This window comes from Danio rerio, chromosome 25 (assembly GCF_052040795.2).
Source record: "Danio rerio strain M-AB ecotype USA chromosome 25, GRCz13ab, whole genome shotgun sequence".
Classification (NCBI taxonomy): domain Eukaryota; kingdom Metazoa; phylum Chordata; class Actinopteri; order Cypriniformes; family Danionidae; genus Danio; species Danio rerio.
The window spans coordinates 36,933,260-36,954,109 of record NC_141045.1 but is presented as its reverse complement, the minus strand read 5'-3'; the positions used below and the strand labels follow the sequence as shown (position 1 = coordinate 36,954,109).

The 20,850-nt window shown below is 35.5% G+C and overlaps 2 protein-coding genes across 3 annotated transcripts in view; one reads left to right on the top strand and one right to left on the bottom strand.

Annotated features, from left to right (window-relative positions):
- Positions 1–20,850, bottom strand: part of otud7a (OTU deubiquitinase 7A) — a 192,211-nt gene that overhangs the window by 103,004 nt on the left and 68,357 nt on the right. The gene's annotated exons all lie outside the window — the stretch shown is intronic.
- LOC100330575 (cysteine repeat modular protein 2) overlaps positions 1–20,850 on the top strand; it is a 51,438-nt gene that overhangs the window by 359 nt on the left and 30,229 nt on the right. Inside the window, exons 2-4 of the mRNA XM_087312548.1 lie at positions 12,280–12,483; positions 15,141–15,209; positions 19,629–19,671. Of these exons, the coding sequence (XP_087168674.1) occupies positions 12,280–12,483; positions 15,141–15,209; positions 19,629–19,671 (316 nt within the window). The remainder of the gene's footprint in view (positions 1–12,279; positions 12,484–15,140; positions 15,210–19,628; positions 19,672–20,850) is intronic.

Below are 20,850 nucleotides of genomic sequence, written 5' to 3'. Positions count from 1 at the left end.
TTGGTTGGGATATCTATACGCGCATGCGCAGAAGGACTATTCCTAAATAGCGATATATTTACTTCGCAATACTAAATAGAGACGAATACGACAACTTATGTAATCTGCATTATAGATTTGGAGCAGTAAATATGTGGCGTTGTTTATAATTAGGCTACGTTTTCTTGCTAACACTTTGTAGGCTAACTCTTTTTTTTGTATCAGCTCCGTTGTTTGAAATGTATAGTTTTTAAAAGTACAATTGATGTAATCTGAATTATTATTATACATTTGGAGCAGTAAATATGCAGGGTTGTTTATAATTAAGCTAAGTTTTGTTGCTAACACTCTGTAGGCTAACTTTTTTTGTAGTCTATATTAGCTCCGTTGCTTGAATTGTGGGGTTAGGATTTTTAAAGTGACTCGAGTTGACAGTATTTTCAGGAGAAAAGTCAAATAATGGTTTAATATTGCCGTTGAGTCTTTTTGCCGTGAATTGTTTAGCTGATGTTGTTTTACACAATATTTAGCCTATGATTAGCTTATCTTAATTGTAAATATCAACAACCACGATGGAGATAAGTCATTTTTGTGTGTGAATGTGTGTTATCATCGACGGTTTTTTTATTTATTTTTATAATTTTTTTAATGTGTATAAATCCGTATTTTAGACTTGCCTGTATGTTTTACATTTTGTCAAATAAAGCAAACTTTATTACTTTATGTATGTATGGAAATATAACAAATTCCTCTTTTTGGACTTTTCAGACCTACATTCCGTCAAATAAAACAAACCTCAAATTCCATTATTTATTCAAAGTAAAATGTAGCTACCACATCTTAAATGTTTTTTTCTCTTGTTTTGGCTGTTGACTGGTGCGAATCTCTGCTCGTATTGTGCAGGTCCACAAAGGGTTTTTTCCGGGCGAGTATTGTATCCTCCGCACAGCTGCTGCCGCGGGCGAACAATGAAGCCGCTCTCGCCATTTATCAAGATGACAAAGAGCGCTTTTACCTCAAAGCAGAGTTTGTTTAGTGACCTCAAACATGAAAGTCTCCTGCGTACTTTTTAATTACTGCAAGAGTTGAAATTGTGGTCGTTTTAAACCAAAAAGTAGCCACAACATGCTGTGATTTTGAAGAACGGATCCAATCGATTATTGGCGAACTGTTCAGTGAATATATAATAAAGCGCTATTAAAATGAACAGCAATACAAAATAATGGAAAGTTACATACACTGTAAAAAATGCAGGGTTCCACACAATTCATTAAGTTAATTTTAACACTTAATTTTTTATGTTCAATCTACATAAATTTGTTAAGTTGTCACAATGAAATCTCAAGAACTGTTTTGTTTCAGCTTATTTTAAATTAGTTTGAACGAGCAACAAGTGTACAGCGAGTACCCACATTAAAAATACTAGTAATTTAAAGTTAATATGATAGTATTTCTGTGTATTATATTGTTTTAACAACTGTACTATATCAAATTAAAGTAGAATATTAAAGATATACTTAATTATATTAACAGAAACTGTAGCATGTACTATCAGGGTTTCTATGGATTTCATCATATCAAATTTAAGACTTTTTAAGACCATCGTAAAGGATTTCAGACTTACACAAGGCTAAACTTGAAGGAACTTTTCATATGTCCCAAAATATATTAAAAACACATTAAAAGCAAGTGTTATTGTAAGGACATCCATGGATTATTTACCAAAATAGTTTAATTGTGTTAATAAATAATATTTTGTTAAAACCTTTATTGAGATGGAATGGTAGTGACTGGACGGGTGTAGCCAGATTGAGTGCTTCAGCTTTACATGGACATAGGAAAATTATGAGCTGTTAAAATTATTTAAGACCTACAACACAATATTTCAGTGAATTTAAGACTTTTCAAGGCCTAAAATTTTGTTTTTGAGCCCCCTTTTGAATTGTTTTTCTTTTTTAAATATTTCCCACATGATGTTTACAGAGCAAGGAAATTTTCACAGTATGTCTGATAAAAAAAATGTTTCTGGGGAAAGTCTTTTTTTTTTTATTTGGGCTGGAATAAAAGCAGTTTTTATTTTTTTGAAAACCATTTTAAGGGTCAAAATTATTAGCCCCTTTAGGTTATATTTTGTTTTCGACCATCTACAGAACAGACCATCGTTATACAATAACTTGCCTAATTACCCTAACTTAGTTACCCTAATTAACCTAGTTAAGCATTTAAATGTCACTTTAAGCTGTATAGAAGTGTCTTGAAAAACATCTAGTCAAATATTATTTACTGTCATCATAAAGATAAATGAGTTATTAGATAAATGAGTTATTAAAACTATTATGTTTAGAAAAGTGCTGAAAAAATCTGCTCTCCGTTAAACAGAAATTGGGGGAAAAATTTAACGGGTTAAAAATTCTGGGGGGACTAATAATTCTGTCTTTATCTGTATAATATATATATATATATATATATATATATATATATATATATATATATATATATATATATATATATATATATATAGATATAGATATAGATATAGATATGAGAAATTCCAGCGCGTTTTGGATGTGATATTTGCTGTAAAATCTCAAAACATAAATAGAGAAAGTATATGTTAACATTATATTAAAACTTCTGTTTCTATTTTCCAAAACAACTGACCACAGAGTTATAGAAGCAGAAAAATATTAATCTGTAAACATGTTTTGTACGTTAAGTGAGGGAAATAAACATGCGTTTTGGATGTGGCGAAAAAAGTTAATGAGTTTACAGTCGACAACATACTTTGTAGAAATTCTGCGAATTCATTTGCACAACCAAACAAACAAAAATACAACAAAAAAAAAAAAACAATGTTAAGCAAAAGGAGAAGAGTTGCTCTCTATAGAACAAACATCATTGATTTTAGATTTGACATTTTTGCATTTATGAGGACAAAGCTACGTTATGGATGTGTCAGATGTGAAATTGCCACTTGTGTGACTTTTAAAAATCAAATATAATTGTTTGAAAACATTGACAGAGACATTTGAGTATTTAAAGCACTGTAAAATACAAGCCTACACACAGTGGTGGGAGTAACGAATTACAACTACTCACGTTACTGTAATTAAGTAAATTTTTGGGGTAATTGTACTTTCATGAGTAAAATTTTAAGCTTGTAATTTTACTTGTACTTGAGTACAAATTTAGCTGAGTAATCTACTTCGTTACTTTTATAATGACAATTCGTTACAGAGTACTGTAAATAAATTAATATTTCAGCCACGCACTGACCAGCATTTCGGTAGCCAATAAAAAAAGCTGATCTTAACGGACCAATGAAAAGCCTGGTACATTATTTGAACCGAAAAACAAGTTCAGGCTACTGCAGATTTACGTGAGCTGACCATCATCAAACAGTCACAAAGTTATCAATTGACATATGGAGATTTAAGACAGAGGAAATGAGGAAGAAACAGCAGAGGATGAATGCATGGCCACACCCGGAGGAACTGTTCACCTACAGGTACATAGGGAAGAAAGGGGACAGATGTGCTGATGTGAATAGCTATATTATCATCTAAAATGCTAATTAAATATATGCCCAAAACTGGAATATCGCATAAAAGACTGCTAATAAAGCAGCGTTTCTGTCCATCAAGTCAAAGAGAACAAAATTGCCACCTTCTGATTAACTGGCGATAAATATCAAAAGTAAAAACAGAATTAGCATCAGTAGAAGCAGCTGCGTGAATAAATTATCTTTATTTAATAAGTGACTTGCGCATCAGAAGGCAATCCTGCACGCAGTGAACGCGCGCTGGCGTTTGAAGGCGCGAGACACGGAGTGCAGAAACTCTTGACAATTCTGGAGGTCATTATTAATATAATATAATACTGAAATGGTTGAAGCGGTTTAAAATGACCAAAACAACACTTGATGTCTAAAATATAAACATCTAAATTTTAGCCCTTAAAAAGTCTTTAATTCGCTGTTCTAGATCTGAAATATGTTTGCACAGGTCTTATTTTTCCGATGTACAAGTAACGCTACTTCTAATGCTCATTTAAATTATTTTTTTGTTGTTGCTTGGTTTCGTGGTGGTGTAGTTCTTTATTTCACTAGTCCTATTGTAATTTGCAGTATTAAAACTACAAATAATACCAGCATGCAATAGCTCATTCGCGCGGCGAATGTGACGTCATCGCCGTGTTTGCGGAGGTTCACTTTGGACGCGCGCGACATGATTTCGGGTGAACAGTTCTCGCGGCGCCGCGCTTGATTTGAGTTGAATTTGAATCGCTTTGAAGAGATTTTGTCTGTAACAGTACGACTGTACTGACATCTTAACTATCCGACCATGCGTGATCAGCAAAGAGATAACCAGATGACCAACAATTCTTAGCTAGAAATTGCAACAGTCATGGAAAGGAAGTGTTTTGTTAAAGTTTGGAAAAACCTGGGGGATAAGTTTGTTACAACAAAAAAGAGGCCATGGCAAAAGTGGAGACCCAGGTAGTTTTAAGATTACAGAATATGTTTTTCCACCATTTATAGGTTTTACACTGATGTATCATTTTGAAGTTAAAGCAATGTAACAAAAATTAAGTAACAAATTAAGTATTTAACTGGAAAATAATATATAAACCCATCGGCTTACAGTATACTGATGCCCAATTTCTAGGCTTTATTGGTGATGATGGACAGGATTGTTGGACCATTATTGCCTTTTCAGCTCATTAGTAGAGGACAGAAACTAGCCAGACAATAATGTGTCAATTGTTGAGTAGGCAAAAAAATTCTTATTTTTTTGCTATTATTCTTGCCAGAATAAAAAAAAAATATTGTGGAGTAACCCATGTTCTGTTGTCATTGATATTTAACTTTAATAGGTAGAACTGTCCGAGATATAAACAAAAGTGAGTGATGCATCAAACTTTGATTTAAAAAATCTTGAAAAGTTATAAAACTTTATAATCATTCATTAATTTTCTTTTTGGCTTAGTTCCTTCATTAATCTGGGGTCGCCACAGCAGAATGAACCGCCAATTTATCCAGCATATGTTTTACACAGCGGATGCCCTTCCAGCTGCAACCCGTTCTCATTTACAACAACAGACAATTTAGCTTGCCTAATTCACCTAAAATGCATGTCTTTGGACTGTGGGGAAAACCGGAGCATCTTGAGCAAACCCATGCAACATGGGGAGAACATGCAAACTCCACACAGAAATGCCAACTGACCCTGCCAAGGCTTGAACCAGCGACCTTTTTGCCTTGAGTCGAGATCGCTACCCACTGCCCCACCCCGTCACCCAACTTTGTAATCATAATAAATTATAAAAATAATGAAAAATAATTATTTTTAAAATTAAACAATAAAATTAAACAATATTAAAGATGTGACAAAGTCTTAAAAAGTCTTAAATTTGACATTATATATTTCTGTTATCTTTATACTCAAAATAGCAAAACATTGTTTTTGTAACATAATCATGGTGCGCAGTGGGTATTGCTATCGCCTCAAAGCAAAAAGTTTGTTGGTTGAAGCCCTGGCTGAGTCAGTTGGTGTTTCTGTGTGGAGTTTGCATGTTCTCCCCATGTTGGCGTGGGTTTCCTCTATAGGTGCTCTATAATTATAATCTATTAATGCTGTTTACACAGTTTTAAAAGTGTTTATAGTATCTTTAAATGTGTTGTGTAAAATGTGTTTTACTGCCTGGATCTTGTCTGACTCCGCATTTATGGATAAATCCACCAATACCGCCAAGCTAAAAAAGTAATTTGTAATTTTGTAATTTGAGTAGTTTTTACGAAGAGTAATTTGTACTTTTACTTGAGTACTTTTTAACACCAGTACTTTTACTTGTAATTGAGTACAATTTCAGCAATGTAACAGTACTTGTAATTGAGTACAATTTTTTTGTACTCTTACCACCACTGCCTACACATAAAAAAACTAAAAAAGGTTTCGCTATTTTGGCAAAAACTAATTTTTTTTTCATGGCAAGGTTGACATTTGCATGGAATTGCTCATATATATATATATATATATATATATATATATATATATATATATATATATATATATATATATATATATATATATATATATATATATATATATATAAAACCAAAGATTTATTTAAGTAGGCCTATTTTACTACAGTACGGTTAAAAAAAAAAAACACTAAAGTAATTTTTCATATAAGTAATACAGTTGAAGTCAGATTAATTAACCCCCCTAAATTATTTTATTAGATCCCTTGTTTATTTTCCCCCAATTTCTTTCGACGTTAAATTGTTTATTAAAAAATTTAAAACTGCTTTTATTCTAGCCAAAATAAAACGAATAAGACTTTCTCCAGAAGAAAAAATATTATCAGACATACTGTGTTAAACATCATTTAGGAAATATAAAAAAAAAATCAAAAAATCAAAGGGGGTCTAATAATTCTGACTTCAACTGTATGTACCTCAGAGCCCCAATCTCAACAATCCTTTTCATATTTAAATGCATACTCTGCCCCAAGGCTAGCCTTTTAGTATTAAACTACACTACTCTATATTTTCTGTTGTGCCCCAAATTACAAACACTATAAATACACTATGCACTTTTACCATGGACTTGTGTATTTTTTAAGAATCCAAAATACTCCAGCCATTAGCAAACTATCCCCCCCCCCAAAAAAGCTCTTTTGAATTGTGTTTAGTAGGCGTTCATGGCTGCCATCCCTTCATTTCAAGCGCCTGAAAGCAGAGTGCTGTAACTCTTAATCTGAGACGGTTGAAGGGGGAGGTCTCGCATCCACCAGTATTCAAGCAACACAGCCACACCAGAAGAGCCCATTCACTCTCTGTAGGCCTTGTTTATGCGACTTAGCATTGGAGAAATCCCTGTCAGTCAGATCTGTGCTTCTGTTTCTATTTACAGACGAGTTCGTGATAGACACGAGCAGATGTCGATATATGAGATTCCTCTGTTAGTGTTTGTTAGCAGAAAGAACGAGCATTTACTGTAATGTGGCTTCGAATACTTTAATGCATTTATGTCATAAAATGTGTCAAGAACACATCCAGTTCAGATTCCATGTTATTTAGATAGTCCTGCAAGAGACGCATGCATTAAAGGGGTAGTTCACCCCCAAAGAATTAAAGTTTACTCATTTACTCAACTTTAAGTGGTTTCAAAGCTTAATGTGTTTCTTTAGTCTGTTAAACAAAAGAGAAGATATTTTGAAGAATGATGGAAACCGGTAACCATTGACTTCTATTGTAGGAAAAGAAATACTATACACTCACCGGCCACTTTATTAGGTACACCTTACTAGTCCCGGGTTGGACCCACTTTTGCCTTCAGAACTGCCTTAATCGGTCGTGGCGTAGATTCAACAAGCTACTGGAAATATTCCTCAGAGATTTTGCTCCATATTGACATGATAGCATCACACAGTTGCTGCAGATTTGTCGGCTGCACATTCATGATGCCAATCTCCTGTTCTACCACATCCCAAAGGTGCTCTATTGGATTGAGATCTGGTGACTGTGGAGGCCATTTGAGTACAGAGAACTAATTGTCATGTTCAAGAAACCAGTCTGAGATGATTCATGCTTTATGACATGGTGCACAATCTTGCTGGAAGTCGCCATCAGAAGATGGGTACACTGTGCTCATAAAGGGATGGACATGGTCAGCAACAATACTCAAGTAGGCTGTGGCGTTGACATGATGCTCAATTGGTGCTAATGGGACCAAAGTGTGCCAAGAAAATCCCTCACACCATTACACCACCACCACCAGCCTGATCTGTTGATACAAGGCAGGATGGATCCATGCTTTCATGATGTTGACGCCACATTCTGACCCGACCATCTGAATGTGTCAGCAGAAATGGAGACTCATCAGACCAGGCAACGTTTCTCCAATCTATTGTCCAGTTTTGGTGAGCCTGTGTGAATTGTAGCCTCAGTTTCCTGTTCTTAGCTGACAGGAGCGGCACCCGGTGTGGTCTTCTGCTGCTGTAGCCCATCTGCCTCAAGGTTGGACGTGTTGTGTGTTCAGAGATGCTCTTCTGCAGACCTCAGTTGTACCAAGTGGTTATTTGAGTTACTGTTGCCTTTCTATCAGCTAAATCCAGTCTGGCCATTCTCCTCTTACTATCAACAAGGCATTTGTACCCACACAATGGATAATTTCTCTTTTTTAGATCATTCTCTGTAAACCCTAGAGATGGTTGTGTGTGAAAATCTCAGTAGATCAGAAGCTTCTGAAATACTCAGACCAGCCTGTCTAGCAACAACAACCATGCCACGCTCAAAGACTCTGAAATCACCTTCCTTTCCCATTCTGATGCTCGCTTTGACCTGCAGCAGATCGTCTTGACCATGCCTACATGCCTAAATGTGATTGGCTGATTAGAAATTTGCGATAACGAGCAGTTGGACAGGTGTACCTAATAAAGTGGCCAGTGAGTGTAAAAGTCAATGGTTACCGATCTTCATCAAAATATCTTTTGTGCTTAACTGTAAACTCAAAAGGTTGATACAAATAAATTGTGAATACATGATTACATTTCGGGGTGAACTACCCCTTTCACCACAATACATCAATATTCACATTACAATAATGTGGAAAAATGCAATCAGTATTTGGCTCCTGTAAAGAAAATAAAAATACAAATATAGAATTGCAAAAACTCACAAGTCAGCTGTATTGCGCTGATGACAACAAAAAAAAAAAATTCACCACACTTCATTTCCACAAATCATTACCTCAAAAAAAACACCTCAATCTTAAAATTCATTCACGCATCGGAATAACTCCTGACCGCTGTGATAAACAGTGACTTATTAAGTGAAAGCTAGTCATCCATTCAAACATCAGGGTGTAGAAAAGACCAGCGTTTTAATACTCTTGGTTATATATTATCAACCTGCACGTCTTTCCCAGTGATGAGTTGCAGCTGGATGAGCATCCGCTGCGTAAAACACATGCTGGATAAGTTGGCGGTTCATTCCGCTGTGGGGACCCCAGATTATTAAAGGGACTAAGCCGAAAAGAAAATGAATCAATGAACCTGCACGTCCTGATATAGATATAAGTCGTGTTCCTCAACATACTTTGTTGATCCTGGAACATCATTGCAGTCCAAACCTAAACCCTATAAACCCTACCTATAACTGTAAATCACTGCCAATATCAGAGAGAAATATAGGTTAAAACAATGAAGCACATAACCCTAAGTGTAAGTCTAAACTTAAACACTTGTTGACCAAAACAGGTAACCATTGACTTCCATAATATTTGTTTTTCCTACTATGGAAGTCAGTGGTTAGAGGTTTTTCAGCAAGTATCTTCCTTTGTGTTCAACAGAAGAAAGAAACTCAAGTTTGGAACATGACAATAGTAATTGTTGGTTGAACTATCCCTATAACATAAACAACATATGGATTTACAGTCAGACCCTGTGATGCAAAGGTCTCAGCAGGCGTCAGAACAGGAAATTTTCTATTGTCTAATATTTGTTAGTCCGTGTGAATGGAAGTCTCAGTTTCCTGTTCTTATCTGACAGCCCTGTTGAAAAAACCCAGCATGTTTTGAAGCATCGTAGCTCATTCTTAAGACTAGCACATGACCAGATTAATGGATAGTTCAACACAAAATAAAAATTGTGTCATGATTTACTCACCCTTCTTTCTACATACATAAGATATTCTGAAGAATGCTGGAAGGGAAACCTGTAACTTTTGACTTCTATAGTATTTTTTCCTACTAAGAAAGTCAATGGCTACCGGTTTCAAGCATTCTTCAGAATATCTTCTTGTGTGTTCGTAAAATTAGGTGAATTTTATAAAAGACTAGGAACACTTAAGTGTGAATAAACAGATGATTAAAAAAAAAACAAGCTATAAACAAGCCTCTAAACATATAGTTGAAGTCAGAATTATTCGCCCCCTTCAAATTTTTTTTCTTCTTTAAATATTTTCCAAATGAGGTTTAACAGAGCAAGGAAATTTTCACAGTATGTCTGATAATATTTTTTCTTCTGGAGAAAGTCTTATTTGTTTTATTTCGGCTAGAATAAAAGCAGTTTTAATTTTTTTTAAACACCATTTTAGGGACAAAATTATTAGCCCCTTTAAGCCATTTCTTTCTTTATAGTCTACAGAACAAACCATCGATATACAATAACTTGCCTAATTACCCTAACCTGCCTAGTTACCCTAATTAACCTACTTAAGCCTTTAAATGTCACTTTAAGCTGTATAGAAGTGTCTTGAAAAATATCTAGTCAAATATTTTTTACTGTCATCATGACAAAGATAAAATAATTCCATTATTAGAAATGAGTTATTAAAACTATTATGATTAGAAATGTGTTGAAGAAATCTGCTCTCCATTAAACAGAAATCGGGGAAAAAATAAATAAGCGGGCTAATAATTCAGGTGGGCTAATAATTCTGACTTCAACTGTACCTAATCAACATTTGCTGCTTTATTTATTTTTTTAACATGGACTAGTTTTCTTCAATGTGTGTGGTTCATGTTTGATGTGTTGTGTGTGTATATAGAAGCTAAGTTGCTATTTGAGTTTTTTTTTTTTGTCTTATCAGCTTGAATTAAGTCTTTCTCCTCTGACCATGATCTGGCAACATGACATTCTCACTCAAAGACCTGCAAGTCATTGGATATTTTCTCTTTTTTCTCACCATTCTCTGTAAACCCTATAGTTGTGCATGAAAGTCTTACAAGATCAGCAGTTTCGGGAATATTCAAACCGTCTGACACAAACATGCAGTCGGACCCCATAATCTAAAGATAAATCCGTGTGAATGGAAGTCTTATCTGACTGCCCTGTTGAAAAAACTCCGGACATGCTGCATGATTTGAAGCATGGCTGCTGATTTAAGCTAGTAACTACTGTAGCTCATGCTTAAGACTAGCACATGACCAGCTTTAGGGATAGTTCACCCAAAAATTACTAGACTAAAAATTACTTTGGATAAGGCATGGAGGGTTTAAACACCTAGGGAGATGGTCTGAAGAATGTTGGAAACCTGTAACCATTGACTTCTGTTGTAATTTTTGTATTAAATGACTTTGGATGAGGCATGGAGGGTTTAAACACCTAGGGAGATGGTCTGAAGAATGTTGGAAACCTGTAACCATTGACTACTGTAGTAATTTTTGTATTAAATGACTTTGGATGAGGCATGGAGGGTTTAAACGCATAAGGAGATAGTCTGAAGAATGTTGGAAACCTGTAACCATTGACTTCTGTAGTATGTTTTGTTTTAAATGACTTTGGATGAGGCATGCACTGCAAAAAATGGTTTTCTTACTTAGAGTTTTTGTCTTGTTTCTAGTCCAAATATCTACAAATTCTTAAATCAAGAAGCATTTTCTAGACAAGCAAAACATATTGTCTTGTTTTAAGAAATAATATGCCAAAATGAAGTGAGTTTTTCCTCAAATCAAGCTAAATAATCTGCCAATGGGGTAAGCAAAATAATCTTATCACAAATCGAAAAACAAGATTATTTTGCTTACCCCCATTGGCAGATTATTTAGCTTGATTTGAGGAAAAACTCACTTCATTTTGGCATATTATTTCTTAAAACAAGACAATATGTTTTGCTTGTCTAGAAAATGCTTCTTGATTTAAGAATTTGTAGATATTTGGACTAGAAACAAGACAACTCTAAGTAAGAAAACCATTTTTTGCAGTGTGGAGGGTTTAAACACCTAGGGAGATTGTGTGGAGAATGTTGGAAACCTGTAACCATTGACTTCAGTAGTATTTTTTGTATTAAATGAATTTGGATGAGGCATGGAGGGTTTTAACACATAAGATATTCTGAAGAATGTTGGAAACCTGTAACCATTGACTTCTGTAGTATTTTTTGTATTAAATAACTTTGGATGAGGCATGGAGGGTTTAAACGCATAAGGAGATATTCTGAAGAATGTTGGAAACCTGTAACCATTGACTTCTGTATTATTTTTTGCTCTTACTATGCACATCAATGGCTACCACTTTCTGCAGAATATCTTCTCATGTGTTCAAACTCTTAATGCCTCATCCAAAGTCAGTTTTAGTCTCAGATTGGACCTCAGCAGATTATCTTGCCCGTGTCTAAAAGTGGCACACATCGCCTTCAATAGTCAATGGGTGCAATTGACCAGCATTTTTCTAAATATCTTCTTTTGTGTTCAACAGAAGAAGTAAACGATAACAGAATTTTTGTGAGTGTGAACTACCCTTTTAAGGTCACTTGGATGCTTCATGCTCACTGTTACTTGTGGCTGATTTCAGATGAAGATGGAAAGGAGCGCTTCCTCTATCAGGGCCACTGCAGACTTCACTGCCCACGGGAGTTTTATGCGGACCGAGATCAGTACACCTGTCTGCCGTGCATGTCCAACTGCGAGATCTGTGCTGATGCCAGTGTGTGTGCCAAATGCAGAGAGGGGTACCGGCTGCAGAGCGGCGTCTGTCTGACCGTCCTGTGTGGAGCTGGTGAGTCTCTTTCTGCTACTAATATAGGTTTATTTACGGAACAATGGCTGTGTGATATTGCTTGGCTAAATAGTATGGCAATAAATGTCATACAAAACAGTGTTCAAACTCACAGTAGTGGCATTTAACACTGAATTAAGCCTATAATCAGTACCTGAGATGATTATTGTAGTTTCAGATTATGCTGTTGTTTTGTCATGGAAATAAAAACTGTTGCTAAAATAGACAGTTTTCACAGCATAGTCCTAGGAACAGTGTTGAGTAACATTATTGCTCCTGCTTCAGCCATGGTACTGCAGCAAAGTTGCTTAATTATTACGCCAGAATGAAAGTATAGTTCCTATATATTCATTCATTTTCTTGTCCCTTTATTAATCCGGGGTTGCCACAACGGAATGAACCGCCAACTTATCCAGCAAGTTTTTTTACACAGCGGATGCCCTTCCAGCCGCAACCCATCTGTGGGAAACATCCACACACACACTCATACACTACGGACAATTTAGCCTACTCAATTCACCTGTACCGCATGTCTTTGGACTGTGGGGGAAACCGGAGTACCCGGAGGAAACCCACGCGAACGCAGGGAGAACATGCAAACTCTACACAGAAACGCCAACTGAGCCGAGGATCGAACCAGCGACCTTCTTGCTGTGAGGCGAACATACTACCCACTGCATCGCCTAGTTCCTATATACGTACTGTATATTCACCCAGAAAATAGCAACTTTATTTTCTGTCAGTCTTAGTACATGATTTAACTACAGAAAAGTCAAGCTTTAATTACAAAAATGATCGAAACTCTATTTTTTGAATGTTTTGAGCGAGATGCTAATGGTCTAATCCGATTCAGTGATTTATGCTAAGCTAAGCTAAAAGACCCAGAGATTGGCTGAATGGATAAAAAAAAAAAATGGTAAAACTGAACTGAACTCTGAGGGAGTTGTAAAATGAGCCTGTGCAGAAAAAGGTGGAGGGTAAATATTATTTCCGCAGACCTTAAATTCAAATCAATTCGTTTGAGTATTGCCGAAAATAAGTTTCCAACAGAAGTCAGATGATTGCCACACATTTTTCAACCAATATATGATTTACAATTGGCTTCATTTATATAAACCTAAAGCTTAAATAGAGTTGCCACAAGTAAAAGGATAAACATGACTTTAACTTGAAAAACATTATGCATTATACTCCTTCCGTCTGTATTCAAAACCGTTTTTTCCTAAAAGCTTCATGTATTCTTCTGTGAATGATGGAAACAAACTAGCTGCCTGATTATTACAGTTCTAGATCCACTGTAAACAATGCTGGGATCCACATAAATCCTTCATGTTTTCCCAACACAAGTTAATTAAGTAAACTTGATTTTTTGGGGGGACAACTTAATTGTTTTATGTTCAGTTAACATAAATTTGTAAAAAAATTAATTAAAATAAATCAAGTAGTATGTTCATTTAGCTCATTTTAAATAAGTAGATTGAACAAGCAGAATTATTGATGTAGAAAATAGACATTTTCCATTTTCTGTTTGCCTCAGTACTCGATGTATCTACAGAAGAGTTCAGCTTAAAATAGGAACATCATCAAAACATCATTTTTTTTTTACATTGAGCGAGATGCTAATGGTCTAATCAGCTTCAATGATTTATGCTAAGCTAAGCTAAAAGTGCTCCTGCCAGACTTGATCGACCGAATAGATTAAAAAATGGTAAAAAGAAATATGGTTTAAAAGCTGTAAAATAAGCATTATACTATTTCAGTTGATATTTAACACCATTTTCCCTGAACATTTCCCTAAACATGTATTACTAAAAATATATTGACCCAAAAATAGACATTTTTTTCATTTTCTGTCTGCCTCAATACACAATGTTACTACAAAAGAGTTCAACATAAAATAGGAACATCAAAACACTTTTTTTTTTTTTTGAGAGGGAGATGCTAATGGTCTAATCCACTTGAATGATTTATGCTAAGCTAAAAGTGCTCCCACCAGACTCAGAGATCCCCTGAATGGATTAACAAAATGGTCAAACTCAACAGTTTAACTCTAGGGGAGTTGTAAAATGAGCATTATACCATTTCAGTGGATATTTAAAACCATTTTCCCTGTAAGTTTCCTCAAATATGTATTTCTCTGTGAATGATTAATCACAAACCAGTTGGCTGATTATTACACCAATAAATCTAGAAACTATTCTCTCATTCTGACGAAGAAAATGGCAGTGTAGTACACGATAAAACTACAGAAGAGTTCAGCTTAAAATAGGAACATCATTAAAACTCTTTTTTGGATTTTTTGAGCGAAATGCTAATGGTCTAATCCGATTCAATGATTTATGCTAAGCTAAGCTAAAAGTGTTCCTGCCAGACCCGGAGATCAGCTAAATGGATTTAAAAAATGGTCAAACTCAACTGTTTAACTCTAGGGGAGTCGTAAAATGAGCATTTTACTATTTCAGTTGATATTTAACACCATTTTCCATAAACGTTTCACTATGTATTACTCTGTGAATTAATTTAACAATGGAAACAAACTAGAGCTTGAATGCCACTCATCCAGTCAAATTCAAGACAAAAGTAATTATCAATCATAAACAATCATGCATTATTAATTTACACCGTGACTAACGCTCATGCGATTTCCTGAACCACAGGTCAGGTTCAAGACCCAGACACACAAGAATGCATCGACTGCGGTATCGGCTGTAAAACATGTTCCACAGGTAAATAACACACTTTTTACAATCATTTCATGATTTTAACAGTGCAATTAATTTGTTAATTGTTCTGTTGTTGTTCTGTCATGCATCTGTTTTACGTTGAGAAATGACAGCAGAACAACCAGAGTATAGTTAAGATGTTTTTTTGAGCCGTTTATTCCAGAAATAAAGCATGTTCTACTTTCTTACAAAATATGACGTGGCATTTTTATGGCATTTTTGCTTTCGACGGCCATTTGTAAGAGAAGAAATGTTGTACGATCAGCCGTAGTCAGCAAAACAACTGCCTCAAGAACAGGATTCATCTCTTTCTCTGAGCCAGAACACTACTATATTTTAAATTCTCAGCCGGTTTTCATGTGTATGACATTACTCTAACCAGGATTAGACACTAAATAATGTTCAGTGACAGAAGAAAATGCAAACATGGGTTTTTCTGCAGCTGTACGTGTTGAAAATGACTGCCAATTCTTTGGTTGGTAGGTTTTGTCAACTGCATTTGAAGTCAGAATTATTTGCCCCCTTTGAATTATATATATTTATATATATATATTTATTTCACAAATTATGCTTAAAGCAAGGAAATTTTCACAGTATGTCTGATAATATTTTTTCTTCTGTAGAAAGTCTTTTGTTTTATTTCGGCTAGAATAAAAGTAGTTTTAATTTTTTTTTAAACCATTTTAAGGTCAAAATTATTAGCCCCTTTCAGCAATATATTTATTTTTTGCGATTGTCTACAGAACAAACCATCGTTATACAATAACTTGTCTAATTACCCTAACCTGCCTAGTTACCCTAACTAACCTAGTTAAGCCTTTAAATGTCACTTTAAACTGTATAGAAGTGTCTTGAAAAATATCTAGATGAAATACCTAGATGATGCCAAGAAATTAATTCATGCTTTTATTTTCTCTCGGCTTGATTATCGCAAAGCTATTTATACTGGTTTACTTAAGAGTTCTATAATGAAGTTGCAATTGATACAAAATGCAGCAGCCAGAGTTTTAATGAAATTGAAGAAATGCGAGCACATCACACCCATATTAATAGAATTACATTGGTTACCCGTGCACCAAAGAATAGATTTTAAGATTCTTTATTGGTTTATAAAGCACTTTACAACATGACACCTTCCTACATTTCCGACTGTTTATCAAAATATAATCCAAACCGTTTGCTACGCTCTTCTAGCGCTGGGCTATTAGAATTTTACTCTGTAAACCTGATGCGATCACTTCTTTTAGCCATTATGCTCCAAAAGTTTGGAACTGTCTCCCTCTTGAAGTGAAAGACTCCCCTAGTATTCCTGTTTTTAAAAAGCGTGTTAAGACACATCTTTTTAAAATTGCGTATGAATACACAAGCTTTTAAGGTGTATGCATTTTATCTATATTGTTGTAGGTTTGTGTGTGCTTGCATATGTAAGGACTATTGTGTGCGTGATCATGTGGATATATGCTTATATTTTGTGTACATGAATGCTTTTATCAGAGTTTGTGACAAGTTTATGTGGTCTATTTTAATGCTTTTTTTGTTGTTGTTTGCGAGGCACTTTGAGTTGCATGTATGTTGGAAAAGTGCTATACAAATAAGATTTATTATTATTATTATTATTATTAGTCAAATATTATTTACTGTCATCATGGCAAAGATACAATAAAATCGGTCACACTTTACAATAAGGTTCATTAGTTAATGTTAATTAAGGCATTTACTAAGATGAACAAACAATGAACAATACATCTACTACTGTGTTTATGTTAGTTAACGTTAGTTTATGAAAATACAGTAGTTCATTGTTAGTTCATGTTAACTCATGGTGCATTAACTAATGTTAACAAGCATGGAGTTGGATGTCAATAATGCATTAGTAAATGTTCAATTATGATTAATAAATGCTGTTCATGTGTTGTTCATGATTAGTTCATGTTAGTAAATGCATTAACTAATGAACCTTATTGTAAAGTGTTACCAATAAATCAGTTATTAGAGATGAGTTATTAAAACTATTATGATTAGAAATGTGTTGAAAAAAATCTTTGTTAAATAGAAATTGGGTGAAAAAATAAACAGGGGGACTAATAACTCTGACTTCAACTGTATATATTTTTAGAGAGAGAAGCGTGTTTCTACAAGTGGATTGTCAAGCCCACTTGACGCAAAAATGCAAACTCTGCTTTTAAAAGCAGCCATCACTTTAACGCTGCTCTGCATCTAATAAAATCAAATAAAATATTAATTATTCTTCGGTGTTGCTGTGTTTTCTGAAAATAAAAACTAGAAATCAAGTGTGTTTGACGTCATTAGCATGGCCACACTTAAAGGTAAAATAGCTCATTTCTCTATATTTGAACGTTCTTTGTATAATTTGCGTTAATGCAAGTACACAAGTCAGCAAAATATATCACTACTATTGGTTTTCGAATTTTTCCGAAAAAAAAAAAGATAACACTTTAGTTCAAGTATCAATTCACCAGTGCTGGAAAGAGCACTGAAAAATCATACTCAAGTAAAAGTACCATTACTTGCCTAAAAATGTAGTGCGAGTAGAGTAAAAGTATCTGTTGTGAATATTACTCAAGGTATGAGTAAACAAGTAGAGTACTCGAGTAACGAGTAGTGAGTATTGCGCTGTTAAAAGCTGATGATTTACATGTAATTTGTGCATGTGTTTGTAAACGTAACATTCTGTAGTGCATTCAGTTATTGCCTAGCAGGCACACAACATTATGAGACGTTAATATTAGGTTAGATTTAGGTCGTGAAGTCGGGTGACCGAAACTCAATGTCTAGCTAGTGTCTAACGAGATTATTTTGATGTTCAATAACATCATCAAATGACGATGATATCTGGTTGATTATAGGTTGTGTTGGAAAGCGACCAAAATCCAACGTTAAGCCAACATCTTAAACCAACGTCATACTGACGTCAAATACTGACATTTATTTATCAGGTACGGCATCCAACATCTGATAGACGTCAAAGTGGTAACGTCCACACAACGTCAAGCTGTAACATCATTAGATGTTGATATTTGGTTGGTTTTAGGTTGAACGTTGGACATTAACATCGGCCGGACGTTGAGTTCTGACGTCAACCCAATTTTCATTTCCAAACAAAATGCAACATCACTGTGGCACTGGGGTACAGAGTCAATCTGACAACATGTTGACGTCTTGTGCATGCTGGGTGTTTAAGGTCATTTTGGTCATCATACAGTAAACATCCGTCATATTTTTATCATGCATCCAAACAGTCTCTGGGTCAATGAGTGTAAAGATTTTGGACACTTAATGCTTCCACACATTCATTCATTCATTCATTTTCTTGTTGGCCTAGTCCCTTTATTAATCCGGGGTCGCCAAAGCGCCAACTTTCCAGCACATTTTTACGCAGCGAATGTCCTTCCAGCTGCAACCCATCTCTGGGAAACATTCACACACACACACTCATACACTACGGACAAATTAGCCTACCCAATTCACCTATAACTCATGTCTTTGGACTGTGGTGGAAACCAGAGCACCCGGAGGAAACCCACGCGAACGCAGGGAGAACATGCAAACTCCAGAAACACCAACTGAGCGGAGGTTCGACCCAGCGACCTTCTTGCTGTGAGGCGACAGCACTACCTACTGCGCCACTGCGTCACCTGCTTCCAAACAGTTTGCTGCAATTAGAAATCGCCCAAGTCTTGGGGTAGTTCATTATGAGGCGATTTACCTTCTGTGTGCGATTTGATTTGACAGGAATCACACCGAAAAAAATGTCTGCAGAACTTTTGCAAACAATTTATTTGTGTTGAACTTAAACAAAATTAAATGTTACAATGTTCAACTTAATTAGTTTGTTTAAATTCAGCCTATATAAATTGTTTACAAACACTTAACATAAAAAAATTGAGTAAATCCAAGGAATCATCTCTGAATATTTTTTCAGTGCAGGACTGATTTTTTAAATCCCCATGGACTGGAAAAAATAAAGTAGTGACTGCAGGTTGAAGGAAAGTAGTGGAGTAAAAGTACTGATACAGCACTAAAGATGTCCTCAAGGGAAAGTGAAAGCGCACATTTATAAAACTACTCACTAAATTACAATTTCTGAGAAAATCTACTCCATTACAGTCATTTGAGTATTTGTAATTAGCTACTTTACACCACTGCCATTCACACCCTTTACTGCTTATTATTACCTGTCTATTATTAATATATTAACTGTTTATTAGCACTTATTTTTACTAGTCTTATTTTGTAATCCTACTCAATACCTTAACACAACTACTACTGTACCTCACAAACTATTAATAAGCAGCTAATTAGTAGTTTATTATGCTAAAACGCTTAGCCAACCAAATGATAGCCTTTATCCTGGAAATGGCTTCAATAAAATAACAATTGTGTGGTTTGTGTCCTCAACAGACGATCCGGAGGTCTGCAGCAGCTGCACAGACGGACACTTCCTGTAAGTTTCCGTTGCATATTTCAGAGATTTCCTATCAAAACTAACCACATTGATTTTGAGCTCACATTGCTAGTTTTGTGGTGAACAATTCATCTGTGTGTGTGATTAAGAACAGAAATAGACTTTGTCCTTGTAATCTTTAACTGAAATCAGAAAAAGCACTTCCTGTTTGTTTTCAGATAAATTCTCAGATTAGGTCTGTCTGATGGTATTGGGTGTGGCTAACACACTTAACCACGCCCCCTCCAGCTGTCAGTTTTAACAACAAACCAAAATGGTGAGCAGGAGGAGTCTGTTAGGTTGTAATAACTCTCCCTGAGCCTTTCTGAATAAAGCTGCGGTCACATTAGAGTTTGAGCATGCGATATTCTGTCATGCGGCGCTGCGAAAAGGGGCGGGATTAAACAAATTTATTGGACATTAAAAAAGCGAGCGATTGCTTTAAATTTATGTCCTGAGGTCATGTTTCGATTCTCGATTGGTCTCAAGTGACGCGATTTCGCAGGTTAGAGTTCACCAAGCTTGAACTTTGCATTGGATCGACCTGCGAAATTTAACGCATGACCCTGCGTTTCCGGTCTGACGTATTTGCGTGCGTATGAATGGAAGTCTATGGGAAGAAAAGTCAAGTGTGACCTCAGCTTGAAATGTCTATACTACATCCAATCAGCTCGCAGTAGAAAAAAAAGAGCCACGCCCACTGTTTTCTCATTTAATATTCCGTTTCCCTAGTAACTGCATTACAATATGAAAAATAAAAGAACAGTCACAGCTTGATGTGGACTCAAAGTATGTTGATGTGCTTCCAACCGAAAATGAATATTAAGTAGGAAGGCGGGGCCTTCTTTTTACGCATCATTCACTCATAGCAAACTAACAGTATGAGGGGCGTGGCTAAGAATGTTTTGGCTGAAGCGGCAATCTGATAATCACAGAAGGACCGCCCCTTTAAACGCAATAATGTGCGCTAGCAAAATAAACGTCGCACGGTTTGATTTCACACAGCTCATCTGAAGCTCATTCCAGAGTGCCAGAACAGAGGTTTGATTGTGTGTTTTGGCCTCCAGCTAGTGCGTGCATCAGATTTCACTTCGGGTCGAGTCTCACAGCCGGTTACCTGAGCTCCGCATAGAGGCTCCTCTTATGAGTTTTTCGCTAATTTGAGCCCCGTTTCGGGAT